We start from the raw sequence: 24286 nt of genomic DNA on the forward strand, positions 1-24286 counted from the left end.
TCAAATCACATATATTGCAGTTGTGCATTTTCTATGATATTCATTTCTATTTCTTTTTGACTTTATGTTTTTAATTCAGTTCATTTCCAGAGTTGATTTGCTGATTTCAGTTAGCTTTTGCAGTTTGAACATACTTAGTTGTAGTCTAATTTCAGTGTAGTTTTAGTCTTTTTAAGTATTCATGTGAGGTGGGCCAGAGGCAGGATTTAGAACAATTACTATAGATGTAAAATGAAAAGAAAGAACTTTTTGAAAGCAGTCTCTTAGGTGTCTAAAGCCTCAATAAATATTCCCATCAAAGGCTCACCAGACAAGCTGTCATAACAAATTTGACCAATGCTAAAAGTAAGACTAAAGAAATCTGAAAGTAATATTGATGTTATTTTCAGTGTTTCTGCTAAATTAAAGAAACATCTGTTTACACTTAAAAAGTTTGTGTTTTATTTTAATTTAATTCAATTTCTTTTTATATCCACTGTGAGTTTTAATATTAGTTTTTGTTAACTATAATAACCTTTATTTATCATGCATATCACTTATAATTATCTGGAAATGGCCTATGAAATGAGATCATTTTGACTGTCACTATAACTTAATTTTATTCATACTAACATTTTACCCACATACCTGTTTTTAGCAAAGGGCTTGTTGTTAACTGTCTTCCAGTTGTGTTTGCCAGCTTCACTGTAGTACAGATAATATCCCAGGATGCCGTTTTTGTCTTTGGGCTCTTGCCACTGCACCAGCACAGAGGTGTCTGTGTCTCTAATTGCCATGACAGAGTGAGGTGGAACTGGCACAGCTGGTGGGAATCAGATAATAAACAAAAAAAATATCAACTAAAACCACGAAACTTAAAATGGTAAAAGGAAAACTGACTACAAGATAGAAAACACCTATTTTTCTGTCAATAATCTCCTCAGGAGTTGGCCCACAGTAGAGCTTGAAGTAACTTTGTTGTTTTCTATACTGAAATAATCTAGAGTAGCATTATAATTCAAGGACTCTATCATTGCTTCCCTGTCTTGTTTGTCTTGTGTATACACACATGCACTCACACACACCTACACTTGATCTACAGGTCCTAGAAATGCCTGTGTGGGCTCTCTCTGGGTGATTCTAACACTGGCCAAAGGCGTGATCATGAATGATTGTCTCTCCTTATCTCTCTGATAACCAACCTGTCGAGAGCGTACCCTGCCTCTTGCCCCACGTCAGCTGGGATAAACTACCACACAACCCTGAACTGGATAAGAGGTAGGAGATGGAAGGACTTATTATAATTTAACTTCTGGTTTCATAATATAACACTGGCACCCCTGGTGTTTAGACTGGTTCTAAACCTTGCTTTCACCATGCAGCTTTAAGCCACTGGGTATGAAATCTTCTGGGAAAATGAAAAATCACTGTGCAACCAAAAAAGGAAGATGACTTTTGTTTTTCCCAGTAGCTACTGGCAGTTTTCTGCACATAAAACACTGGATTCTATAGGGTGCATAGTAATAACTGTAAAAAATCTACCCTTAAAAGGAAAGAAAACACACTACTGGTATATAAGGCAGAGAAATATTATTTTACGTGGACTTACAATATCATTACTTTTTACTGCTACAGTTACATATCACATATTCTTGGATTTAACAAGTGATATCTGCCCAGCCAACCCTGGTCGGTGTTTCTGGGGCAGGTCTGCCAAAAAGTAAATGAATAGACTCATCATATATTCATATATAGGTACAATATAAAATTATACCTATTGTTGTGCATCAAGATATTCACATTCTGATTTTCAGACATGTAGAGGACCCCTTTTCTCTTTTTCTCTTTTATTTATGGGTTGTTCCAAAACATCTGCCACTTTGCAATGAAATGTTTTTTTTTATACAATAATCCATTTCATATGTGGGAAACCTTAGAGGTTATCAAAAACACCGCTTTACTTTGTTCCACCTCCACTGGGGGTACCTCCAAATTTTGGGAACATTCCACTGAACTAAATATTTTAAGAGGAAGAAAATGCACTCAACACATTTGTTAGAGCACAAGGGTACATACAAAGTTGTTCAGAACCACTTACTGAAAACTTTACTTTTTTTTTGCAAGAAACTTTCACGAATTCTATGAACCAAGCACTGAAGGAATGAAAATAAAAACCTTAGCACTAATTTCAGGTTTTTTTTCTGTTAAAATAAAAAAGTAGTGCATGGCCATGTTTCAGTATTGTTGTTTGGCTTGCTTCTGCTGTGTTGTTGAATTGATACATTCAATCACATTGAGAAAAGTAAAAATAAGGCAGGTAGGTATTGCTTATATGCTAAAAATAGGTCATTTTAGGTCATTGGTAGGCATGTATGTTACCCCCCCCCCCCCCCCCCACATAGATGTGTTCTAGGCAACTTAATGACGTTATATTATATATAATGCAAAATGTTTTGTAGTTTTGTAGATATAAATTAAATGTTATTCTGGTCAGATAAAAAAGGATCCAATGCTTTTATAATGAGTCTAAGTGCTAGAAACAGAACGCCTCATTTTATCCTGATGCTAAGTGGTTGCTTGGCAACTTGACCACGCAACAACATCAGATACCGATAAGAAGCAGCAGGGGCCCGAGAAGTGTCTGTGCGCCAACATGCGAAGTCAGTGGCCAAAGACACTAACAACACAGACAAGGATTTGTGTGTTATGGTAATGTTATTAGACCCATAAGATACGTCTCATACTGTCATTTATTTAAAATGATAATTATATGGTTGATAAATTATTCCTATCGAGCCCTCAATATTGTACTGTGATCTGTTCTCAATAAGAAATCCAGATAATCTATTAAACCACTGAAAACCGAGATAAATATAGCCACATCATTTCTCTTGTAAAATTACTGTATGAGTGAACATGTAGAGTAGGAGAAATACAGTTCAGTGTGGAAATGCTGAACAATGACGGCACTCTTTAAAATCTAAGTGACCTTTACAAGAGGCAGAGTAATAAATGGCTACCGGTACATAACATATTTAATCTCACCTTGTGCCTTTCCGAGGGAGATCGGTGTGCTCGGCTCAGAGGGATCACTGACACCATACTTGTTGACTGAACGCACTCTGAAGTAGTACTGCTTGCCCTTCACCAGGTCAAATACTGGGAACCTGGGAGAGTTTACCACCATGTCCAGACTCACCATCTCCCAGCTGTTTTTTCCTGTCAGGGACTGAAACAGGTGGGGAATTAGATTAATTTCCAAAGTGCTGTCTATCTCAAGGACATCTTCATAATTCAGGATCCTTAAAATATGCAGGTGGATTCAATCTGCACAGTTTGGAGTGACAGACAGTGATACTTTGATTTAGAAAGGCAGAAATATGAAAAAAGGAACAATATGCCAGGAAAAAGTTAAAAAGAAGACAGATGGGTAGGTATGCAAATTGTAGACCGCCAGTTTGTCATCTTGAATTTTTTTCCTTTTCATCTTTGTCAATTAGCCATCATCATGCAGTGTCTACATTATAGGCTACATTAATGTAGCTGTTGTCCTGCTCTGTATTGCCATCATTTCTTTCCCCAAGTCTCCGGTGAGAAACGGGTATGTTCCCAGAGATCAGTGATTATAAAGTGCTTGCTCAAGGGCGAATATGATATTTGAATGTTCTCTTCATTATATAAGAGGAAGTGAAGCTGTAGACTTTTAGTAATTTCAGATGCCTGTGACAGATTTGACAGTTTTATTACCTCAGTAACTTATAAAGCTTCAATAAAGATCTATTTCCTGTAGCAGTTTTTTTGATTATTGGAGCTAGAAGCTGTTCAGTGCCTGGGCTGATATTAGAGAGCCTTTAGGCCTTCTATTATTGTAAAGGCCAGGGGCTGTCCACACACTCCAATATGTTGGAGAAAACTTTTTTGACATCCCCGATAATGCCTCTGAAAAAAGATTTTTTTTAAAAGGTTGCTGGATTAGATGCATGACTAATTTTAAACCAAACAAAGCCTTTTAGATAACACATCCAGCCAACAACCAATCACTAGAAAAAATCTCTGCATGCAAGCAAAAAAAAACAAAACACAACTCCTGATGCCAGAATATGTGGCATGTAAGAGCAACATCAAGGTCTGCTTGTTTTTAATAAGATGGTAAAGTTTCAGCTAAACTGACAACACCGCAGTATATGTGGGTGTGTATTTCTTCTCCTTCTGTCTGTTTAATTAGTGCTGTTGTCAGCAGCCTGCTGTTAATTTGACTCACGTTCCAGCTCCGGACTTCCCAAACAAAACAAGGGGGAAGTACTGATGCAAGAACACTGATTCTTGTGTTCACTGGATGTGAAGGTATTACTAATTGCAACTGTGGTTAGCTGGATACGTGTAAATATTCATATATGAGAGAGCATTATATACACTTGGATTGGAGCCCATTCGCCTTCAGAAGTGTCTCAGGTCTTTGTGACTCGAATTCAACAAGGTACTGGAAAGATTCCTCAGAGATTTTGTCACGTTCCTGGGTCTACTGAACTAGCGTTTTAAGTTTTAGTTTATTTTGATGTTTATGTTTAAGTTCTTTAGGTTAACTAAGTACACTTGTTTATTAGATTCTCTTTGTGTTTTTCTACCCCTGTATTTAAGTTTCTCTCACCCTTTATGTGTTTCATGCTGTGTGTCTTATGTGTCAAGTTTGCATTGCTATGTCTGCGTCTCATGTTTCCTGTTTTATTTTGAAGGTCCGTGTCCTATGTCAGTGTGCTTCCTTTGTCTCGTTATGTCAGATTAGTGTCAGCTGTTTCCCCGTGTGTTTCCACATCCCCTAATCGCCCTTGTGTGTATTTAGTCTGTGTGTTTCTGTTCATTCATTGTCAGGTCATGTGTTGTCTTTTGTGCCATGTTTCCATATTCCTGGGGCCTGTTCTTCGTACCTCGCTAAGTAAGTTAGCTGGATTTGATTGTTGACGATTTCGCGTGATCTTGGATCGTTCGGTTCCCCGAAGCTCATCCGGGACTTGCTGTCATAGCAACAGAGCCGTAAGCGTAAACCTGCTCGGGAGCAGGTTTACTTTATGTAAACAGGATTAGATCGCGGCCACGCAGGTATGTCCGCTTCATTTATACAAAAGCAACAGCGATATTCCACCACTGTTTCACCATAAATAAATAACATCAATGTAACTAAAGATAATGCAGCACTTGATCCTTTTATTGATGTCACACAGATACATACAGGTCATTCCCTAAAAAAGGGAAATGTACTATTAACATTCTATTACATGTATGTGATTATTACAGATGTAATTCATATTTCAGAGTAGTAATTGCAAATTACTTCGTGTAATCAAGATGGGAGACCACGGCTATAAAAGCGAAGGTGGATTTGGGAAGTCTGTCGCAGCCATGTCCTGTCCGTTTACGCGAACAACCCATTGCGGAAGGTGCAAGATTGATGAGGAGAGTCCCCAGAATTCAGCGTATATTGCGGGACAGACAGGATCCTTTAGCTCAGCGCGACAGTGTGCTCATTGAGAGATATCGATATTCCCGTGAGGATATTATTTACTTAACCAACTTGTTGACAAGGGGATGCAGGACCACCACCTGTCTTTTTGTGCTCTGCCCTTTTCTTGGTTGCTGTTATAAACAAACAGATTATTTCAGGGTCTCTTTCCAAGAGACTAAAAGCAATATAAGTGATAAATATTACCATTCTGTAGAATATTCTTATATTTCACTTTTACTTGTTCCCATGTTCTAGTGGGTCCTGTTGTGGCTCTAATGTGAAAGGGGATATAATATATTATAATATAATATAATGTAATATAATATTGGGTAATATAGTGTGATATGATAAATCTACCCTACCGCCTACTGGTGTTGGCCAGAGGGGCCGATGGCGCGATATGGCAGCCTGGCTTCTGTCAGTCTGCCCCAGGGCAGCTGTGGCTACAACTGTAGCTGCCTCCACCAGTGTGTGAATGTGAGAGTGACTGAATAGTGGCATTGTAAAGCGCTTTGGGTGCCTTGAAAAGCGCTATATCAATCCACTCCATTATTATTGTTATTATTAAATTACTTACGAGTTTGATTTGTCAGCAACTTTCTGCCAGCCCTCTCTCCTTGCTTTTGCAGCCTTTGCAGTGTTCCCTTGCGTTTTAATTAAACTCTGAAACTCCTGAAATCCCTCAATCAAGAGTTCTTGCTCTGCTGCCGAAAAATACCGAGCTGAGCGCGCTCCTTCGACATTTTCGCCGACCAATCAGAGGGTTGCCGATCAATGTTTCTACTATCGATGCGTAGACCCTTTTACGACACCCAGTGATCTCACATTACTTCATCCAGCTGTACTAATCGTCAACAGCAGGTGTGTTCGGCGAACCGGATTAGCGAACTCACGGTTAGCGCGATGATTTGGTCTTGGATGTGTCATTTGATCTTGGATGTAGTAAGCGACGTACGAAGAACGGGCCCCAGGTATCTTTGTATCCAAGTCAGGTTTCATGTTTTGGTTGTTTTATGTTTATCTTTAGTTTCCCCAGTTTAGTTTCACGTCTGCCTTTTGTTTTGTAATGTTTTACCAACTTGAATAAACGGCTCGCTTTCTGTCAACATTAAAGGTTTGTTCCACGTTCCCTGGTGTCTGCATTTTGGGTCCTCTTTGTGAATTCATACAGTGTGTTGCTGCATACTGTAACAGAGTTTGATCCATATTGACGTGATAGCATCACACAGATGCTGCAGTTTATCAGCAACACATCCATGATTCAAAGCACAGCCATTTAACTCACTGTAGTAATAAAGAACCCAGTTTAGATGGCATGAGCATTGTGAAAATGTGTACACTGTGGTCATAGAGTGATAGACATGTGCTGTTAAGAAGCACCACACCATGTGGTCTTCTGCTGATGTAGCCAATGTGCTTCAAGGTCTGACATATTGATTGTTCAGAGAAGCTCTTCTGCATAACTTGGTTATAGGGAATGGTTATTTGAGTTTCTGTTGCCTTGCTTTGAGTTTCAGCCAATGTCTTCTGGCCTCTGGCATCAACAGGATATTTCCACACAGAGAATTGACACTTACTAGACATTTTCTTTTTTTTTCTTCAGACCATTCTCTTTAAACAACTGGGCTGGTTTTGTGTGAAAATCCAAGTAGATTTGCACTTTCTATAATACTTACACCAGCCCATCTTGTGACAACAACTATTCCATGTTTAAAGTCACTTAAATTCCCTTTCTTCCCAATTCTGTGATTGCGAGCATCTAAATGCATTTAGATGCTGCAATGTGATAAACGTAGATATATGAACTTGAAAAGATTTACTTAGAGTAGCCAGGTGAGTTTATATCTAATTGTAATTTAAATGTAGATATTTTTTAATGTCTTTTACCGTAGTAGGTGCGTGTTTGTTCAGAAATCTTAAAAGTGTAGATGTTTTCTGGATCATCGCTTCCTTAAGATGGAACTATTAATCCAGCATCTACAGAGCAACATGAAACTTTTGTTGGAAACCTGAAGGTATAAAAATCACTGCTCTATCAGGTCTGGATTGCTCTCTGTCGTCTGCTGAGGTTTTAAGTTGCTGAATACTGTGGTTGCCAGCTAGATGCAATCATTGTATTCTGTTTGGTACAGAGTAGGTAAAGTACATCAAGTCTATTGTTGCTAAAAACAGCTGTATGCATGCTGCAGGCAACAATGATGTGTGATGCTATGTGACTCGAGACTGAACCAAAACACTAAAGCTGCAGTAAAATGGAAGCAATTAGCTGAAACATGATATACTGCTTCGTAAAGTGCAGAAGCTGCAGACTCTGGTGAAAATTCTGCTGGGTTTTCAACTTACACAGGCCCATTACATTTTCTTAATCTATAATTATGGAGTTAAGGAGCTTCGGCTCAAATGAATGTTTAACATTTTACTGCTGTCCATTTCCCACATATGCATATATTTTTAATTCAGAGGCAGGTCTTTTTAAAATGAAATAAAAGCCAATTTGTAAAACTTCACAGAAGGTAATCAGTCTCATTTCTCAGATTTGTAAATTAAACTGTATAAGTTTATCTCAATTATCCAGCCATCTTAGAAATCTAAAATCTAATCATGATATCCTCATCTTTCAGTTTTTCTCCTCTTCTGGCATGAACAGTTATCATTGCGATTTTAGTTTGCAGTTCTTCAGACAACATATCACATGACTTCAGATTAACCCTGACTCCCAGAGCAGGCCACTTTTTCAAATAGCGGATCAAAACAAATCAGCTTGATAATAAACCTCTGATATGTTATAGTGACCAGTTTCAAGTCGCTGTGAGGAGATTTTCTACTGGCTGCTACAAAGATTGGAGATGTTTCTCCAAGTTTAAATTATGTTCAGATGTGATTGATCTAAAAATGATTTTTAGTAGATGCACTAAAACTTCACTTATGAGCTCATAAGATGAAAGAAGTTTAACCAAGACCCTCGGGGAGGCCTGCAGCCAATCAGAGTCTTCTAAGTTGTTGTAATATGAATATTTATGTGCCGTGACTGACCCGCTCCACGTAGAAGGTGAGCGGCTCCCTGCCTCTGGGTTCAGGCTCGGTCCAGCTCAGCACCACGTAAGTGTCGCTCACCTCGCAGGCGTGGACATTTGTGGGAGGAAAAGGAGCTTTGATTCGACCTAGAGAGCAAAGACAGGAGTAGGAGGCGGAGGATGACAAATGCAAAAGTTAGAACAAGGTCAATGAGAATGAAAATCCAAAAAAGTGTTGGCTGAGAAGCTGCGTTTGATTCTCTTTCTCTTAAAATGCTTTGCTGCTGAATGTGTGCACAGCACCTGGCTACCCCAGTCTCACCTCCTTTTCTAATACCTAAGTATAGCAGATAACATGTAGTCAAATACTTTCAGTGACACTCCAAATGATTCAAGGACAATAGAAGTGTTCAGGTTTAGCCAGAAGTGTCCCATCTGTCTCTGCACGTTTGTATTCCTTGTAGAGTTTGTAGAGCTGCAGTGTGGATCAGAGAAGAGCTCCACAGCTGAAAGAGTAGTGAAGAGAGAGGGATGGTAGAGGCAGCAAACCTTTGTTAGTATACAGAGGAGTATCTGAGCAGCAGGACACACTGTGCTTTAAAAAAAAAATTCATGTAGTGCTGCAGCGGTTACGGAAAAAACCATAAAGCCATGTAGTAAAATCTGCTGATGACAGACAAAAGCAATGATAGGCTCCTTAAACCCATTTTCTGGGAGGGGACTATTTTTAATGAATGCTGTGAAACTGTGAAGACATACACATATTTGTGTGGTATATGTGAAGAGAAATGAAAGTTTACTGAGAACACAGATATTATTAAGCAGGCTCATCGGTGGTTGTATGGGTTTTCTCAGCGGGGTAGATGAGAGAGTAATTATAACATATTTCACCTCCTCTATTTAATGCATGCTTGCATTTCTTTCATTTGTTGCTCCAGAAAGACAAGAACAGGCTAAAAGAACAACTAACACCAGTTTTACATTTATTATAAGAACCCAAAGATCCCTGATAGAGCTCTATAAACAAACAAACAAACAAACAAACAAACAAACAAACAAACAAACAAACAAACAAGTACACAGTAAAAGCCAAGCCATCACTAATAACCCCACACATGTGCTTCATAATGAGCATAACAATGCCTCCAGGACTGAGTTTTAAAGCACAGGCTTGCACAACAAGCCAACAATACTTGGTAATCAAATGATCAAATATTGTCCATAAGAGGGATGTTAATCACAGTGAATATTTTTTGGTCTCTAAATGGTTTATGTACTTTGCAGCTTTACTGTTTTTGCATTTACATTTCTTTTGAACATTTATCTGTTTATTCAATGCTGTATTGTTTGACTGTTGAATATGCTAATTTAAGGGAAATGATTTGATTTTTGTGGCTCTTAAAGTGCTTAATCAAACTCTGTTTGAAGCCAAACAATATAGTCATTTTAATGCACTCTTTTTTTTTTTTTAAACAACCAAGCAGTAGGAAAATTATGTTTAATGTGCAGCTAAAATGAGCATTTAGGGACAGTAAGTGGAATGCACCTGATTGGTGAAGTCAGTCACCTGACCTCAGTTCAAAAGAAGATGACTGCAGCACATCTTTAAATGTCAAACATAAAAGTGTTTAGCATTTTATTATTTACACGTAATGATTCAACATGGCAGACTGAAGTTTTCTCCCATACGGTGTGTATACTGTACACAAAAGTAAATGAACAACAATACATGTCTGGGAACTGTGGCGAAGATTTCTTCCTGTTAAAATGGAGTTTTTTCTTCCCACTGTCACCAAGTGCATGCTCATTTTGGGGGGGGTTCTCTGTAATATAGAGTTCTCTGAGGTAACCATTGTGACTTTGCGCTATTTAAATAAAACTGAAATGAATTTCATAAAACTTACAACCTGACATCTTTGTCTGCTAAGTGAAACCAATGCCAACTTTAACCTTAATTCTTTTTTCAGTGATCATATGAGGTCATTAAAACCCTGGGCTCCTATAGTCTTTGCACAGTGCTGATGAATATATGGCCTCAAACATAATGAATACAACATCGAGATTCAATTCAATTTCAATTCAATTTTATTTATATAGCGCCAAATCACAACAAAAGTCACCTCAAGGCGCTTCATAGATACAGAGAAAAACCCAACAATCATATGACCCCCTATAAGCAAGCACTTTGGCGACAGTGGGAAGGAAAAACTCCCTTTTAACAGGAAGAAACCTCCAGCAGAACCAGGCTCAGGGAAGCGCGGGGCCCTCTGCTGCGACCGGTTGGGGTGAGAGAAGGAAGACAGGATAAAAGACATGCTGTGGAAGAGAGACAGATGTTAATAACAGATATGATTCAATGCAGAGAGGTCTGTTAATACATAGTGAGTGAGAAAGGTGACTGGAAAGGAAAAACTCAATGCATCATGGGAATCCCACGGCAGCCTACGTCTATTGCAGCATAACTAAGGGAGGATTCAGGGTCACCTGGTCCAGCCCTAACTATATGCTTTAGCAAAAAGGAAAGTTTTAAGCCTAATCTTAAAAGTAGAGATAGTGTCTGTCTCCCGAATCCAAACTGGAAGCTGGTTCCACAGAAGAGGGGCCTGAAAACTGAAGGCTCTGCCTCCCATTCTACTTTTAAATACTCTAGGAACAACAAGTAGGCCTGCAGAGCGAGAGCGAAGTGCTCTAATAGGGTGATATGGTATGATTTTGTAAATCAGGGTCCCCAAGATGAAGATCAAGCCAAGATTAGCTTGGCAGTTCAACGGGATCGATTCAAAGTACTTATGAAGCCACTTATAAAAGTACACTGTCATTTTTATATTTTGCTTTTGTTGAAATTAATAAAAACTAGCTAGCTGTTTCTCTCAGTTTACAGTTTTCCAATACCCTATTTTATCTACAACATATTTAACTTTAAATGCAACTCTAAATGTAAACTTACATAATACAGAAGACTTTGAAACTAGAACTTGAGACCATAAACTCAGTAATAAGGAAGAGTTAGATGCCTTTTTTATTAACTACAAAAGTCACATCCTGTTTTGGTTGTGACTTTTTTAGCTCACATAGCCAAAATAAGGGAGAAAGTTTCCTCTTTCATTGAACTTAGAGACCATAATTTAGTGGCTCTCAAACTTTTCATGCCATGCACTCCACCTTCAAAAGTCAAACAAAGGTCAGACCTCCAAACGTCACAATTTTTTACAGATCATAAATAATAAAAAAGGGATCCAAGTTTAATTTTAGAGGAACAAAGGTCAGTGAGACAGCATTAGCAAACTACATACATCACATTCATTCGGCTTAGTTTCTCTCCAACCCTCCCACAGCTCTACAGCATATAACCTTTCAAATATTCTGATTCTTCATTCTACACACAACATACAATCTGGACAAGGGAGTGTCCGAAGTTATGTGTACTGCAACAGAGTCAGTCTGGATGGAGACTGATCTTAGAAGTTCAGGATGTTGCAGTGCTATGTCATTTCACTTCTGTTAAAAGCTGCACACATGCACTTCTTTGTTATACATGTATACACTCCTTCTGCTCTAAACCTCCTCTGGAGAACAGAATAAAGAGAGTATAAATGGACTCCCTGTGCTACATGTTTTAGATGGCTCCACAAACACAAATTCCTCCTCCCGCTTTCCTTTTTATCTGTCCGTGGGTTACATTGCCAAGGTTATCAGCCCTCTTCACAGGCATTCACACTAGCTCGAGCCATTATGTGCATTTACTAGGACACCGCCAGGGATTGTTCATTCTTTTCAGTTCTGTAAATGGAGCAAATGCTCATTGCTACAGTCATACAATTACTGCAGCTCATTGTTAAATATAATATGAAGATGCATTAAGCCACAAACCCCGAGGGATCCTGCAGGCATAAAGGAGGCACCATGCGTGCCGGTAAAACATGGATGCTGTTTTAAATCAATGGGGAAAATGTTCAAGTGGCTTGTTTTTCGGACAAAATTATGCACTGAAATAAAAATAAAGGTTCTCACCTTCCAGTTCATCTTTTGTGATAGTAATGGTCCTTCCTCTGTCCACTGTAACCACTGTGAAAGGAGAACAAAACAGATAGATATAGGTTGAAGATAGAGAGGATAGAAAGGAACGTGGTACCAGGGTAATTAAGTTATATATGAGCTTGCGATAACAATATTATTGTATTAATGTTAGAGGAGCAGCCACTGATAAGAAAGTCAGACTCAGAGAGACACAAAGAAGTGAGCTAGACCGACATGGGAGGATGGAGAGCAGGCCGGAGGCAAGTCAGCCTTCTGTCTGTCCTTCATCTGTGTTTAATGATCCACAGCATCTGACCAGAGTCCATCTGTCCTCCCAGTTACACACAGGCACGCACACACTCCACGATCCACATCGCATCTTATTAATTGCTCATTCCAACATTACACCGTTGACCAAACAGAAAAGCTTTAAAATACGTAATCTTTTAGGAAATAATGTGTTCTACCCCACAATGTAATTAAGAAGCTGTCAGAGAAACAACTGCAAAAGCCCGCGGCTCTACAAAGTGAGATCTAAATCTGCACACCTACATCTGTTCTCTCTGGTAGTGCTGATTTCCTTGCAGGTGTAACATGGCAACTGAGGCAGATGAGGTGAATAAACAGTAGGAACGAACTGATAATGCATTGTTGATGCTCCCTGTAGTCATTTGTAGATGCAGATGAGTGACAAATTAAAGGAAAAGCCTGAATAAATAAGTGGGGATACATAGTGCACGCAGATGCTTCCATGAAAAGGCGCAGGGGTCGCTCAATGGCTTGATGTGTTCGAAAATAATGTAAATCATATGCTGCGATCACAGTCAGCAACAACCCAACAGCTGCATACGATTTTGAGCCCGATTTCAGACAGAATTGCCCAATGATTAAGCTGCATTTCTATCTTTTTTCTGCCATTAGGTCCACTCTAACTAACTACAAGCGAGAGGGAACATATTTTTTCTCTAATCACTCACTGGAGACAACCATATCCACCTGAATCCAAAGGTATTTTAAGTTGTTGTCCTTGGGGCAGGGTGCTAGCTATGTAAAGTACCCCTTGATAACAGTGGTAAACCCACCCATTGTGCTGATTTGGTAGGCATTTGTCCTCCAATAGCACTTATGGAGCAACTGCATTTGCAAACCACAGTGCTTGATTATGTCTGCTATGTTTAGTGGAGGAATTTAAACTTTCTTTGACTCTGGCTCTCAAAAGACCATAAATTGAAATATGTAGAAAAGTGCTGAAACTTCAAGGATCTTTTCTAGGAAGCAGGAGTCTGTTCATGTGGAGCTATGAGTCAACAGCTCTTGTTTGAAATGTACTATATAAATAAAGGTGACCTAACATTAGTCTGAATGAAGGAAATAATGATACACTGACACCTTTTCACTCTGGCACACGCCATGTTTTCCTCTCATTACCCACAATGCAGCTTGAAAGCCAACAGTTTAGTCAGAGATTTAAGTCAGTAAAGTCCAGATGAAAATCTCAAGGTATGAGAAGAAATTCTTCTTCCTTCTGACTCTATAATCTTACATTTTTGGTTTTCAAAGTAGATCAACTTTCTCTAGAGCCAGAAAAGCATCTTTATGCATCTTTTGTCAGACATCCAAAAGTTCTACCAAAGAAAAACACTTTGATGTGTCATGCAAGTTCCCCCATTTTTACAAACCACATGAAGTACATGAACCTGACAGCTAACTGATAGGACAGTTTTAGTGCCTGTGATCTTACATCATCAAGGCTGCCCAAGAGACAAAATGACATCTTAGAGACTGGGAACATTTTCTTTATTTCTTTATCTTTTTTTATGAACTCAAACAATTAATTAATTATGATTAAGGAATAAATACAACTGCATCGCAAAGCCTGATTCAGTAATTTAAGGAATTTCAGGAGAGTGTTTTTTCCACTTGCTAATTGATCGGGGAAAGTTCCTCCACTTAAGCACTCATGCATATTTGTTGTGCATACTTTGGCATTATTTATGATATCAGACGCCAAAAAGACAAAGCTCTTGAGGTATTCTGCTGGTCAGGTTTAAATTTCACTCCACAAATAAATTAGACGATGCAGGAAAAACCAGCAACATTAACACATTTTAAAGCTTTTTATATGTCAGTGTTGATGTTTAATGTGTTACCCATAGTCCTGGTGTGTTCCAGGGGGTCTGCAGTGACGACGGGCTTCGTGGCTTTGGAGGGGCGCCCTGCACCGGCCTGGTTCACACTACGTACTCTGAACTGGTACAGAGTTCCTTCCTTCAGCCCAAACACTGGGTAATGGCAAATCTTTTGAATATCCACATTGCAGCGCACCCACTCACCCTGGCTGAGGTCACATCTGAAAAGGACACACGGTGCGAGGGAGAAGTCAGTCCTGAAAATACAGTAATAAAGAAAAAAAAATTGTACAAGAAAAACAAAGAACTAACCCATTGTGTTTGAACAACACTAGGTGCAGTCTGCGGGGTACAGTATTATAACACCAATTCTGAAACACTTTATCCCACATAACAGCCAGTATGTACGCCACAAAAGAGTATAATTGTGACCAGAGAGCATCGCGAAAATAACAAGGCTCCAAAAACAGAACAAAAATGTTTTTTAAGTACAAGTCCAGGCTCAAATTGTACGACATCAATGACAAACTGTTGCCACTTTTCTAACCAGACGGGGGGGTTGCTAGGGAACTGGGAAGTATCCTACACTTTGTTTCGTTGTTCAGTAACCAGTAGCGTTTAGAGCTGTGTGCTGTGACTAAAGAAGAAAATACACAAACGAACATGAAATGCAGAAATGCAAATATATGAGCACACATGTTCAGGTGATCCTGACTGACTGATTTTGGTGATAGCTCCAGTAGCTGTTCTCCTCAGAGAGCCTTTGAGTCTGCTGTTAACACACAGTTGAGGGTTGATAATTACCATGTATACCATCCATCTCATTAGGGCTCTGCCAACTTAATATGTCCAATTCAAATTCCTCAGCAGCAGAAGCACACAGAAGGGTTAGCAGTGTAGGCTTACTGTTGGTCACATGTTGACTTGCAGTACAGGAAATCACTGAGAGTCGAATCTAAAATAAGCATTTTAATGAATGCCAAATCAACGTGAGCTCACTGTAGGAGATCCAATCTCTGTGCTGGATATTTCTGGCAATGAAAACCTGTAATCTTTTCGTCAATACTTTTCTTTCGTTGTTTTACTGAATTCAAACATGCACACAGTCTGAAAAGGTAGCGTAGTCAGACTAATTGTCTCACAGTTCATCAGTTGATTAAGTGCCTGTTTAAATGACATAATCAGCTGTCATTTTAATTGATATTTAAATGACATGATAAATCACCAACCAAAGCAATGACTTAATGTAGAAGCTTAATGTAAAAATCAATATGAACACAATGAAAAAAACAAAACAAAAACAGTTCTGACAATCGAAATTTCATCAGTCAATTTTCAAGGTTAAAAAAAAGAAAGAAAAAGAAACCCTGACATTGCATTTGCAATATGTAAAAAACATGAAGGTGACTCGATGCCATGGTTTGCTGTGTGGCAGGCAGGATGTAGGACCCAAATGCAGGACTCACGGACAATGAAGGAGTGAACTAAAGAAGGCAGCATTATTTTGGCTGTAAATGACTCTTCATACAAAAAACAAAGCCTTAAAGCGAGGAACTAGAAATACGAACTAAAATCAAAACACTAAGACACTGGGAAGCTAAGGAACTAAACTGGGAAACAACTACAAGGAGCATGGAGGAAAAACACACAGAGTAGTTAAGGTACAACGTGACAGCACACTTGCTCAGTGTGTGTGAGGACTACAATACACAGGTTGAAAACCGAGAGCATGGAAACGGGTGGAAACACAGCTGGGACTAATCAGACGTAAGGAGACAGGAGTAAAGCAAAGCTCCAAACACTGAACACAGAACACAAGACTATCAAAATAAAACAGGAACCACACGACAGGCACAAGTGCACGGACTTGATACTGAACAGAGGGAACACGGAGCACAGGGACAGGAGTGACATGAGACACGACTGACTGGGGAACAAGAAAATAAACATGAAGACAGAACTAAACCTACACTGAACATAAAGGGCACATGAACAAAAACCAAGAACTAGAAATCAAGAAATACTGCAGAACTTAGAGCGCTAGAAATACAAAACAGAAACCACAACACTAACAGTGATAAACCATGATGTAATCAAAAACTAATAATAACACAAAACACTGGGTCACTAGGACCGTGACACTCTGTCTTCTGGACAGTGTTGTGTAATATAGAAAATGATAGGAAAAATTTGTCCGAATACAGAGGTGGGGTGTACCTCACCTCTAGCCCTGGGACATGCTCGGGTTTGTTGAAATCTAAAAGTGTGTGGACACATTTGGAAAGAAAGTGCAGATGGATGTGATTGCACCAAAGCTGTTAAATCATTAACTTTTTAAAAGGGAAAATCTAGAAATCCTAAAATATACAAAGAAGCACATTTCTATGTCAACAGGATAAACACCTGCTCAGTGGACTGTTGATTTGCTAACACTGTCAGCTAGTTTTCAAAGGTCTGAAATAAACTTTCAGTGTCAGCTTTCACTTTGTTTTACCCGATTCATTTGAACCCAACGGAATATTTGAAGTAAGCGGTACATCGCGATTCTCACCGTTCCACATAATATCCCTGCACAGGTGAAGCTCCATCAGCGCTGGGCGGCTGCCAAGTCAGGAAAACGTAGTCCTTGTTCACGTCAGACACCTGCACTGCGAGAGGAGACGCGGGACCGCCCACCACTGCAGCCGATGCATCTATGGATGTCAGCAGAGAGTCAGTTAGCGAGAAGAAAAACGGCATAGAAATATTCAGCCCCCAGCTATGTACTAATAACTGAACTGAATTTGTGTAGTTCCAATGAAAGCTGAATGAACCAGTAAACAAGTCAAACAGGAGCAATTTGTCCCAGCTGACAGAGAAGTTTGTGATGTGCTGCTTTTTTCACATTATTTGGAATATATTTATTGGATTTCCAGTTTAGCACTCAACTAAATCGTTTACTGTGGAAACACAGGGTTTGTTTTTCCAACAAACAAAGTAGGAGAAAGATAGTGAGCCAAAGGAGGAGGAGATGTGTAAAACCAAGGGAAAAAGGAACTGGAAAGTTTAATAATAGGATCTACAGCAATCTAGTTCATGCAATCGATTCAAACATATAAGCCTGAAAGTAAAAAAAATGGCCACCAGTCCTGGGTTTCTTAAGTTTTCATGTCTGCAAGATTTTCAGAAAATTTGATCTCTGACCTTGAGGTCAAGATCACTGAGATTCCTGTCCAAGATTTTTAGTAGATGCACCTATGGCATCAATTTGAAAATCCTACATTGTGTCAGTCTCAAATGATCATGTTCACAAAGTTGGGCATTCATGCCACCCGCCTGCCAGTGACGACAATATCAAAAACGAGTTTTGCTTTGTTGACCTGCTATTGTGTGTTTCTCCTAATGACCAAAGGATTATCAATGATTTTAAAGTAATCAATAGTTGCCACTCCACATGTTAAGTTACTCCAGGAGATATTCTATATAAAATAAATTCTGTGTGCTCAAATTGGAAAGATTAAAAAAAAAAAAACAGCGTCTCAAGTACCTGATGTTCTTTGATCCAGTTTTTTTTATCCAAAAGAACATGTGAACAAATGTAATTCTTCCATTTCAGAGCCATTAGTGACAGTTAAGTTATGGTTTATTAGAAAATTGTTTAGACAGAGATGGAATCATTGCTAAAAGACGGGGTGGTAGAGAACGTATAGGTACAAATAAGACCTTCCATGAGCTCTAACTTGTTTTGACCAGCCACCTATCCCACATGGTGATCTCCCTGGAAAGTTTACCTAAAATGCACCTTTTGAAGTCTTCTCCAGCAAATGATCAGAAAACAGATCAAAGTTCACCGGTAGCAGTCGTTTTTTTCTGATGATCTACATCACAGACCCTGCATTAGTGAAGTTTTGCTACTTTAAACTTGATATATCCCACGATACTGATGCTCAAAGCTGGTTATGGAAAAAGCTGTTCTGAACACAAACAAGACTTTGGCTTTAGATTTTGATATTATAACAGATCAAGTGTGTGTTAATCTCTGAACTTTCAAATCTCCTGCCGTCTCAAATTTGACACACACACACACACACACACACACACACACACACACACACACACACACACACACACTTGTTTTCATGTCTTAGTGAGGACATCTGTCTGTCAGCATCTGACATAATGCTTTCCCTCGCTGCTCACCGCAACCCTAACCATGAAACCCTTACCCAGGGGTGTCGAACTCCAGGCCTTGAGGGTGGGTGTCCTGCAGGTTTTAGATCTCATCCTGGGTCAACACACCTGAATCAAATGATTAATTCATTGTAAGGCCTCTGAAGAACTTTAAGACATGTTGAGGAGGTCATTTATTAATTTAAATCAGCTATATTGGATCAAGGACACATCTAAAAACTGCAGGACACCGGCCCTCGATGCCTGGAGTTTGACACCCGTAATTGTACGTAATTGTAACCTTGACACCAAAACCCCATTTTGACCCTCAAAAATGTCTTCAAACTCGTGGGGACGGGAATTTTGTTCCCATAAGTGACTGCTGGTCCCCGCAACTAATTTCTGTCCTCACAAAGATGCCTAAACATGTACACACACACACACACACAGACATAGCGAAAAGGACAAAAAAGAAATGAAGAAATAATTCAAAGCAGACTTGAATAACATAGCGTGACATGTTTGCAAACCTTTTCTTGATGCTGAGAATAGATTGTTGTTTTTTTTTAACAAAAGGCTTAAGTCAACATTTAAATAGGAAACATATCTCGTTCCTTTTTAAATGCGCATCCACCAGCCACCCTCGCTCCCATCCTTCATTTCTTATTTGTTTTTTATTGCAAACCCCCCCATTTGTAATGCTAATATGATGGCTGAATGATGGAAAAAACACACATTCAGAGACCTTCCCTGATTCCAAAATTAGTACCTACAGCTCTGGTGAAAAAAACGAGCTCCCAAACAAAAGAGAGAGCGAGTATCTCAAGTATTTGAGATTTACCTTGCATTAAGTGTCCGTATATGTGTGTTTATTTGGGCTCAGATGTGTTATCGATGTATGTGCACAGGAGCTCATGAATGATTCAGAGCACTTCATGCTGTCGCTGTGGGACTTAAGGTTGAATACATACATGAACAAGCACTACAATTACTTTAAAACACAAATGCTGCTTAGATTTCAAGTTGATGACTCAAGTGTGAGCTTCTCTCTGGTTTATTTGCATGTCGAAAGAAGAAAGTGGCATATGAAAAATATATACTTTCATCGAACAAAGTTAACAAGCCCTCGACAGAGAAATATTTTGATTGATGGTGCAATTTCCCTGTGTGAATCAGTTTGCTGAAAGGAAATGAAACTAGAACCAAAATCTGGTGAATACAAATAATGTTTGGAGGAATGTTTGCTCTGAACTCGAAAGTAAAAAAAGACGATTATATTTTCCAAAAGACATATATTTTGTACGCACAGGTGACAAGATCACACTTTGTCATTATTTGTCATTTTGCCGAGGACTGAAAACATCACATCAAACAAAGCGTATAATTTGAAAGACAGCTGGGCAAGTTCTTCAAAGAAGACACTAAATATTTGAGGAGTTTCTGATGTGATCTGACACCCACTTACAAGCGTGGCACAATGCCTATGAGTGGCTTTAGGAAGTCGTTGAAAACAAGCTACGTACTTCAAAAAAAGCAACGTGTCTGCAAAATGAATCATACATTTCATCATCTGCTTAGATAAGCATTAACTGTTACCACTATATATGTTATTATGTAAATAGAAGCAGGTAATGCCTAGGCAACCTAGGTACTCATGTTCCCAAGGCCTATTGTTGTGAGGTTTGACGATGATCCACAAAAAAATTGTGGATCATATAAAATTTTTACTGATTTTCAAATTTGGTGCAAATTTGACGTTTACACCCGATTTTCACCAAAATGAAATCAGTTGAATCTGTTATTAGCATCTACCATCACATAAAATTTGGAAATTATTTTTTTGAAAACTGTAGATGCTAGATGGCTAACAAACAGAGAGCCAGACAAACAAATGCAACTGATTACATACTCCCTCCCTTTGGGGGGAGAATTACTCACTTGGCAGAAACTCAATGCATCTAGGAAATCCAAAGTTCAAACCAAGCATTAGAACAGAAAAGAAAAGTGCTTTAGCTAACTTTGAATGTGCCATGGTTGTTTGTATCAGACGGGCTGGTCTGAGTATTTCAGAAAATGTTTTACCTACAGAGATTTGCCAACATCTATAGAATTTACAGAGAATGATTGAAAAAAAGAGAAAATATCCAGAGAGTTGCAGCTATCTAGGTGAAAAAGCCTTGCTGATTCCAGAGTTCAGAGGAGAACCACCAGATTGCTTCGAGCTGTCAGCTATGACAAGAAACTGAGGCAACAGTTCAAACAGGCTCCCCATATCTGAACAACAGAAGACTGAGAAAAACGTTAGTTTCAATTTTCTGCAGCTTTTAGATGAGAGAGGTCAGAATTGGATGTAAACAACATGAGATCATGGATCTCTCCTGCATTATTGTTGCTGGCCATGTCCATCCCTTTATGACCACCCTGTATAATCTTATGATAGCTGCTTCCAGCAGGACATGATGGCCTCCACAGTGACCAGATTTCAATCCAATAGAGCACCATCAAGACTTAGTGGAATGGGAGATTTACATGATGGATGTGCAGCTGACAAATCTGCAGCAACTGTCTGATGCTATCATGTTTCCAGAGTTTCCAGCACTTTGTTGAATCTATACCAATACAAATTGAAGCAGCTCTAAAAGTAAATTGGGTCCAACCAAGCACAAGCAAGAGGTAATTAATACAATGACCATTGATGGTAAATATGCTTAAAATGAATTCACATTCAGTTATTTTAAAAATGTTTGCAAAATTTGTAATATGACCAAGAGTGCTGGGCACTTCAAGGAACAAATGAAGAGCACTCTGTTTTCAGATGCATGTTCTGCTTAGGTGTGTTTGTAAAAACAGTGAAAATGTGGGATATTACAAGACTGTGACTGGTGGTTATAAAAGAGACGTCAGAAGGAAAGAAGCACGTGGTCAAGAAATTTCTTATGTTATATTGAAATAATGTGAAGCTCTTGTGTTATTATTTAGTTAGAGTTTAGTTGGTTTTTATTCTTTAGTTTAGTTTCATCCATATCTCTGAGTTTATGAGTCTTTTCCTGTCTTTGGTGTAAGTCTGTGTTGTCCTCTATGTTGTACTTTTAGCTGTGCCAGTACTTTCGTCTCTCCTTTGTCTGTTTCATGTATGCGCTTCCACGTTGTCAAGCTCGTGTTGTCATGTCTACATTCTATTATGTTTCCTGTTTTATTGTGAAGAGTCCGTTCCATGCTCAATGTGTTTAGTTGTACTTCCCCTGTGGCATTCAGGTTCATTTGTGTCAGCTGTGTTTCCCCAGGTGTTTCCACTTCCCTCATTACCCTTCAGTGTATTTATGTCTTCTGTCTTCACCAGGTCAAGTCACATCTGGTCACAGAGTTTCCTTTCTCCTGTTCATTGTCCATTTATCTCTTGTCATAGTTTTTCATGAATCCTGTTCCGACCATGTTCAAGTCAGTTTTTATGTTTTAGTTTTTCCCCATTTAGGTTTCAGTTTAGTTTTTTTCCAGTTTGCATTGCTTTGTTTTTGTTTCGACATCAGCCCAGATATAAACGGCTCGCTTTTTGTTATACCGCAATTTTTTTTTTGTGTCCGCATTTTTGGTCCACACCTCAAACACACCGGCCCACCCCCCCGTGACAGTTTTTAAGACTACATGAATGGTATGTTGGGTTTTTTTTATAATCATGATGATCCTTTTGAGAGCCAGCTGAGGGTTTCCTATTGTTTCTAAACTTTAAGCTAAACTAATGCATCTGGAGGTTTTCTGTTTGTTCATGCTAAGCATTTGCACATGAAAAGTGGTCTTAATTTTCTCTCAGTGAGGCTGTGGAGGTATATTTTCACATTAGTGGATAATTTTGAAAGCGCCAAAGCCAGCTTCAGTATTTATATTAGATCCATTAATCTTTGGACTCTAATGCATTGATAAATTGTAAGTGTAGGCTAACATTTTAGAGTATTTCACCTGTGAGATAGACAAAAGCGCTGTGCTCTTGGATTCCATCCGTGGTTCTCAGTCTTGCAGTATAAAGACCTTCATCCTCCTTGTGTGCAGCCCTTAAGGTGATGACGGCCTTGGTGTCAAATGTTTTAATCTCCACATTGCTGGATTGATGCAGTTGTACACCTGGAAAATAGAAAAAGCAAGCTAAAAAGTCAAGAATAATGCTTTTATGACCCATTACTTTCATTTTACCAACTTCACTGTTCAAAAAGGTCTTTCACACCACTAGACTCGAGGTAATTAATGCTTTAACTTTAACTTCTGGCTGTGTCCCTTCATATTTTAATGAGGCCATTATTCACCCTCTTTTAATTTTAGGAAAATTTCAAAACTGCCTTCATTTCCAAAACATTATAAAAAGTGTTGGCCAACCAACTACCAGAAGTTTGAACTGTTCACAACATTTTAGAGAACTTTCAGCCAGATTCACTCTACTGAAATTCAAATGAAATTTTAGCACATAAAATGAGATGAAATGCAGGTAACTATTCAATCCTTATACTCTTGCGTCTGTCAGCTGCTTTGACACAGTTAATCGTAGTACCCTGATTAAGAGATTTAGAACGTGGGTGGGCATTTTGACTTATTTTCTTCCCATCCCTCTCATTGGAGTGTTACACTTGCTTTTGCTAATTTTGTGTCATCTCCTGCTGCTTTATCCCGTGGTGTGCCGCAAGGTTCAGTCCTGGGACGTATCCTGTTTGCTCCCACTTGGACACATCCTGAATAACTTTGAAGACATTTCATACTATTGTTATACGGCTGACATTTCATTGTACTTGTCTTTGAAACCCCAGAATGTGACCAAATTATCTGTTGTTCAAGACTGCATTCATATTATAAAGGACTAAATGGTATCCTATTATCTGTTTCTCAATACACAAAAACTGAAGTTATGATCTGTGGACCTGACATCTTTGTTCCCAAAAGTAATTAAAATCTTGGACCCTTGGGATGATTTGCTCTGAGTAAATCTAAAAGGTCCTAAACCTTTGGCGATTAGAGCCCTCCATCGTCAGTTGCCTCCATACATCAGTGAGCTACTACAGCCATATATAACTTCTACATCTCTGAGATCTGCTGATCCTTGCTTGATGGCTGTCCCTAGAGCCCTAGATCTGTGCTTTCTCTGGACCTAAGATCTGTGTTAATACATTTTTAAAAGAAACTTAAGACCAGCTTGTGCAGGCTTGCCTTGATTTAGTTTTATACCATTTAAATTGTTGTGTATTCTCTTCTGCAAAGCACTTTGTGAACTTTGTTCTTTAAAAATGCAATATAAATAAATTTTACTTACTTAATTACTTTGTATTTGCAACACTTACCATCTCTAAACCAGCTGACATCCTTCTGGAAGAGGAGCAGAGCTGAGGTGAATGTACACTCCAGGGTGAGGGTGTCGCCCTCTTTCACCCAGGTCGGAGGAAAGGAGGTGCCAAACCGAGCTTCCTGTTGAAGCTGTAAGGCTAGAATAGATGGGAGGAATGGAGCAGGAGTAAGAACAC

At 38.9% G+C, this 24286-nt stretch overlaps 1 protein-coding gene and 1 long non-coding RNA gene across 5 annotated transcripts in view; one reads left to right on the forward strand and one right to left on the reverse strand.

The window, feature by feature from the left end:
* myom3 (myomesin 3) overlaps positions 1-24286 on the reverse strand; it is a 70459-nt gene that overhangs the window by 22563 nt on the left and 23610 nt on the right. Inside the window, exons 8-15 of the mRNA XM_004551020.4 lie at positions 24107-24247; positions 22743-22904; positions 17191-17332; positions 14661-14860; positions 12505-12558; positions 8513-8640; positions 3025-3208; positions 628-802 (exon numbers count right to left, since the gene is read on the reverse strand). Coding sequence (XP_004551077.3) covers positions 628-802; positions 3025-3208; positions 8513-8640; positions 12505-12558; positions 14661-14860; positions 17191-17332; positions 22743-22904; positions 24107-24247 — 1186 coding nt within the window. The remainder of the gene's footprint in view (positions 1-627; positions 803-3024; positions 3209-8512; positions 8641-12504; positions 12559-14660; positions 14861-17190; positions 17333-22742; positions 22905-24106; positions 24248-24286) is intronic.
* LOC105940900 (uncharacterized) overlaps positions 22154-24286 on the forward strand; it is a 50466-nt gene continuing 48333 nt past the window's right edge. For all 4 annotated transcript variants that reach the window (XR_013100863.1, XR_013100861.1, XR_013100862.1 and 1 more), the window contains exon 1: positions 22154-22437. This is a non-coding gene — a long non-coding RNA (uncharacterized LOC105940900). The remainder of the gene's footprint in view (positions 22438-24286) is intronic.

This window comes from Maylandia zebra, linkage group LG11 (genome assembly GCF_041146795.1).
Source record: "Maylandia zebra isolate NMK-2024a linkage group LG11, Mzebra_GT3a, whole genome shotgun sequence".
Taxonomy (NCBI): Eukaryota; Metazoa; Chordata; class Actinopteri; order Cichliformes; family Cichlidae; genus Maylandia; species Maylandia zebra.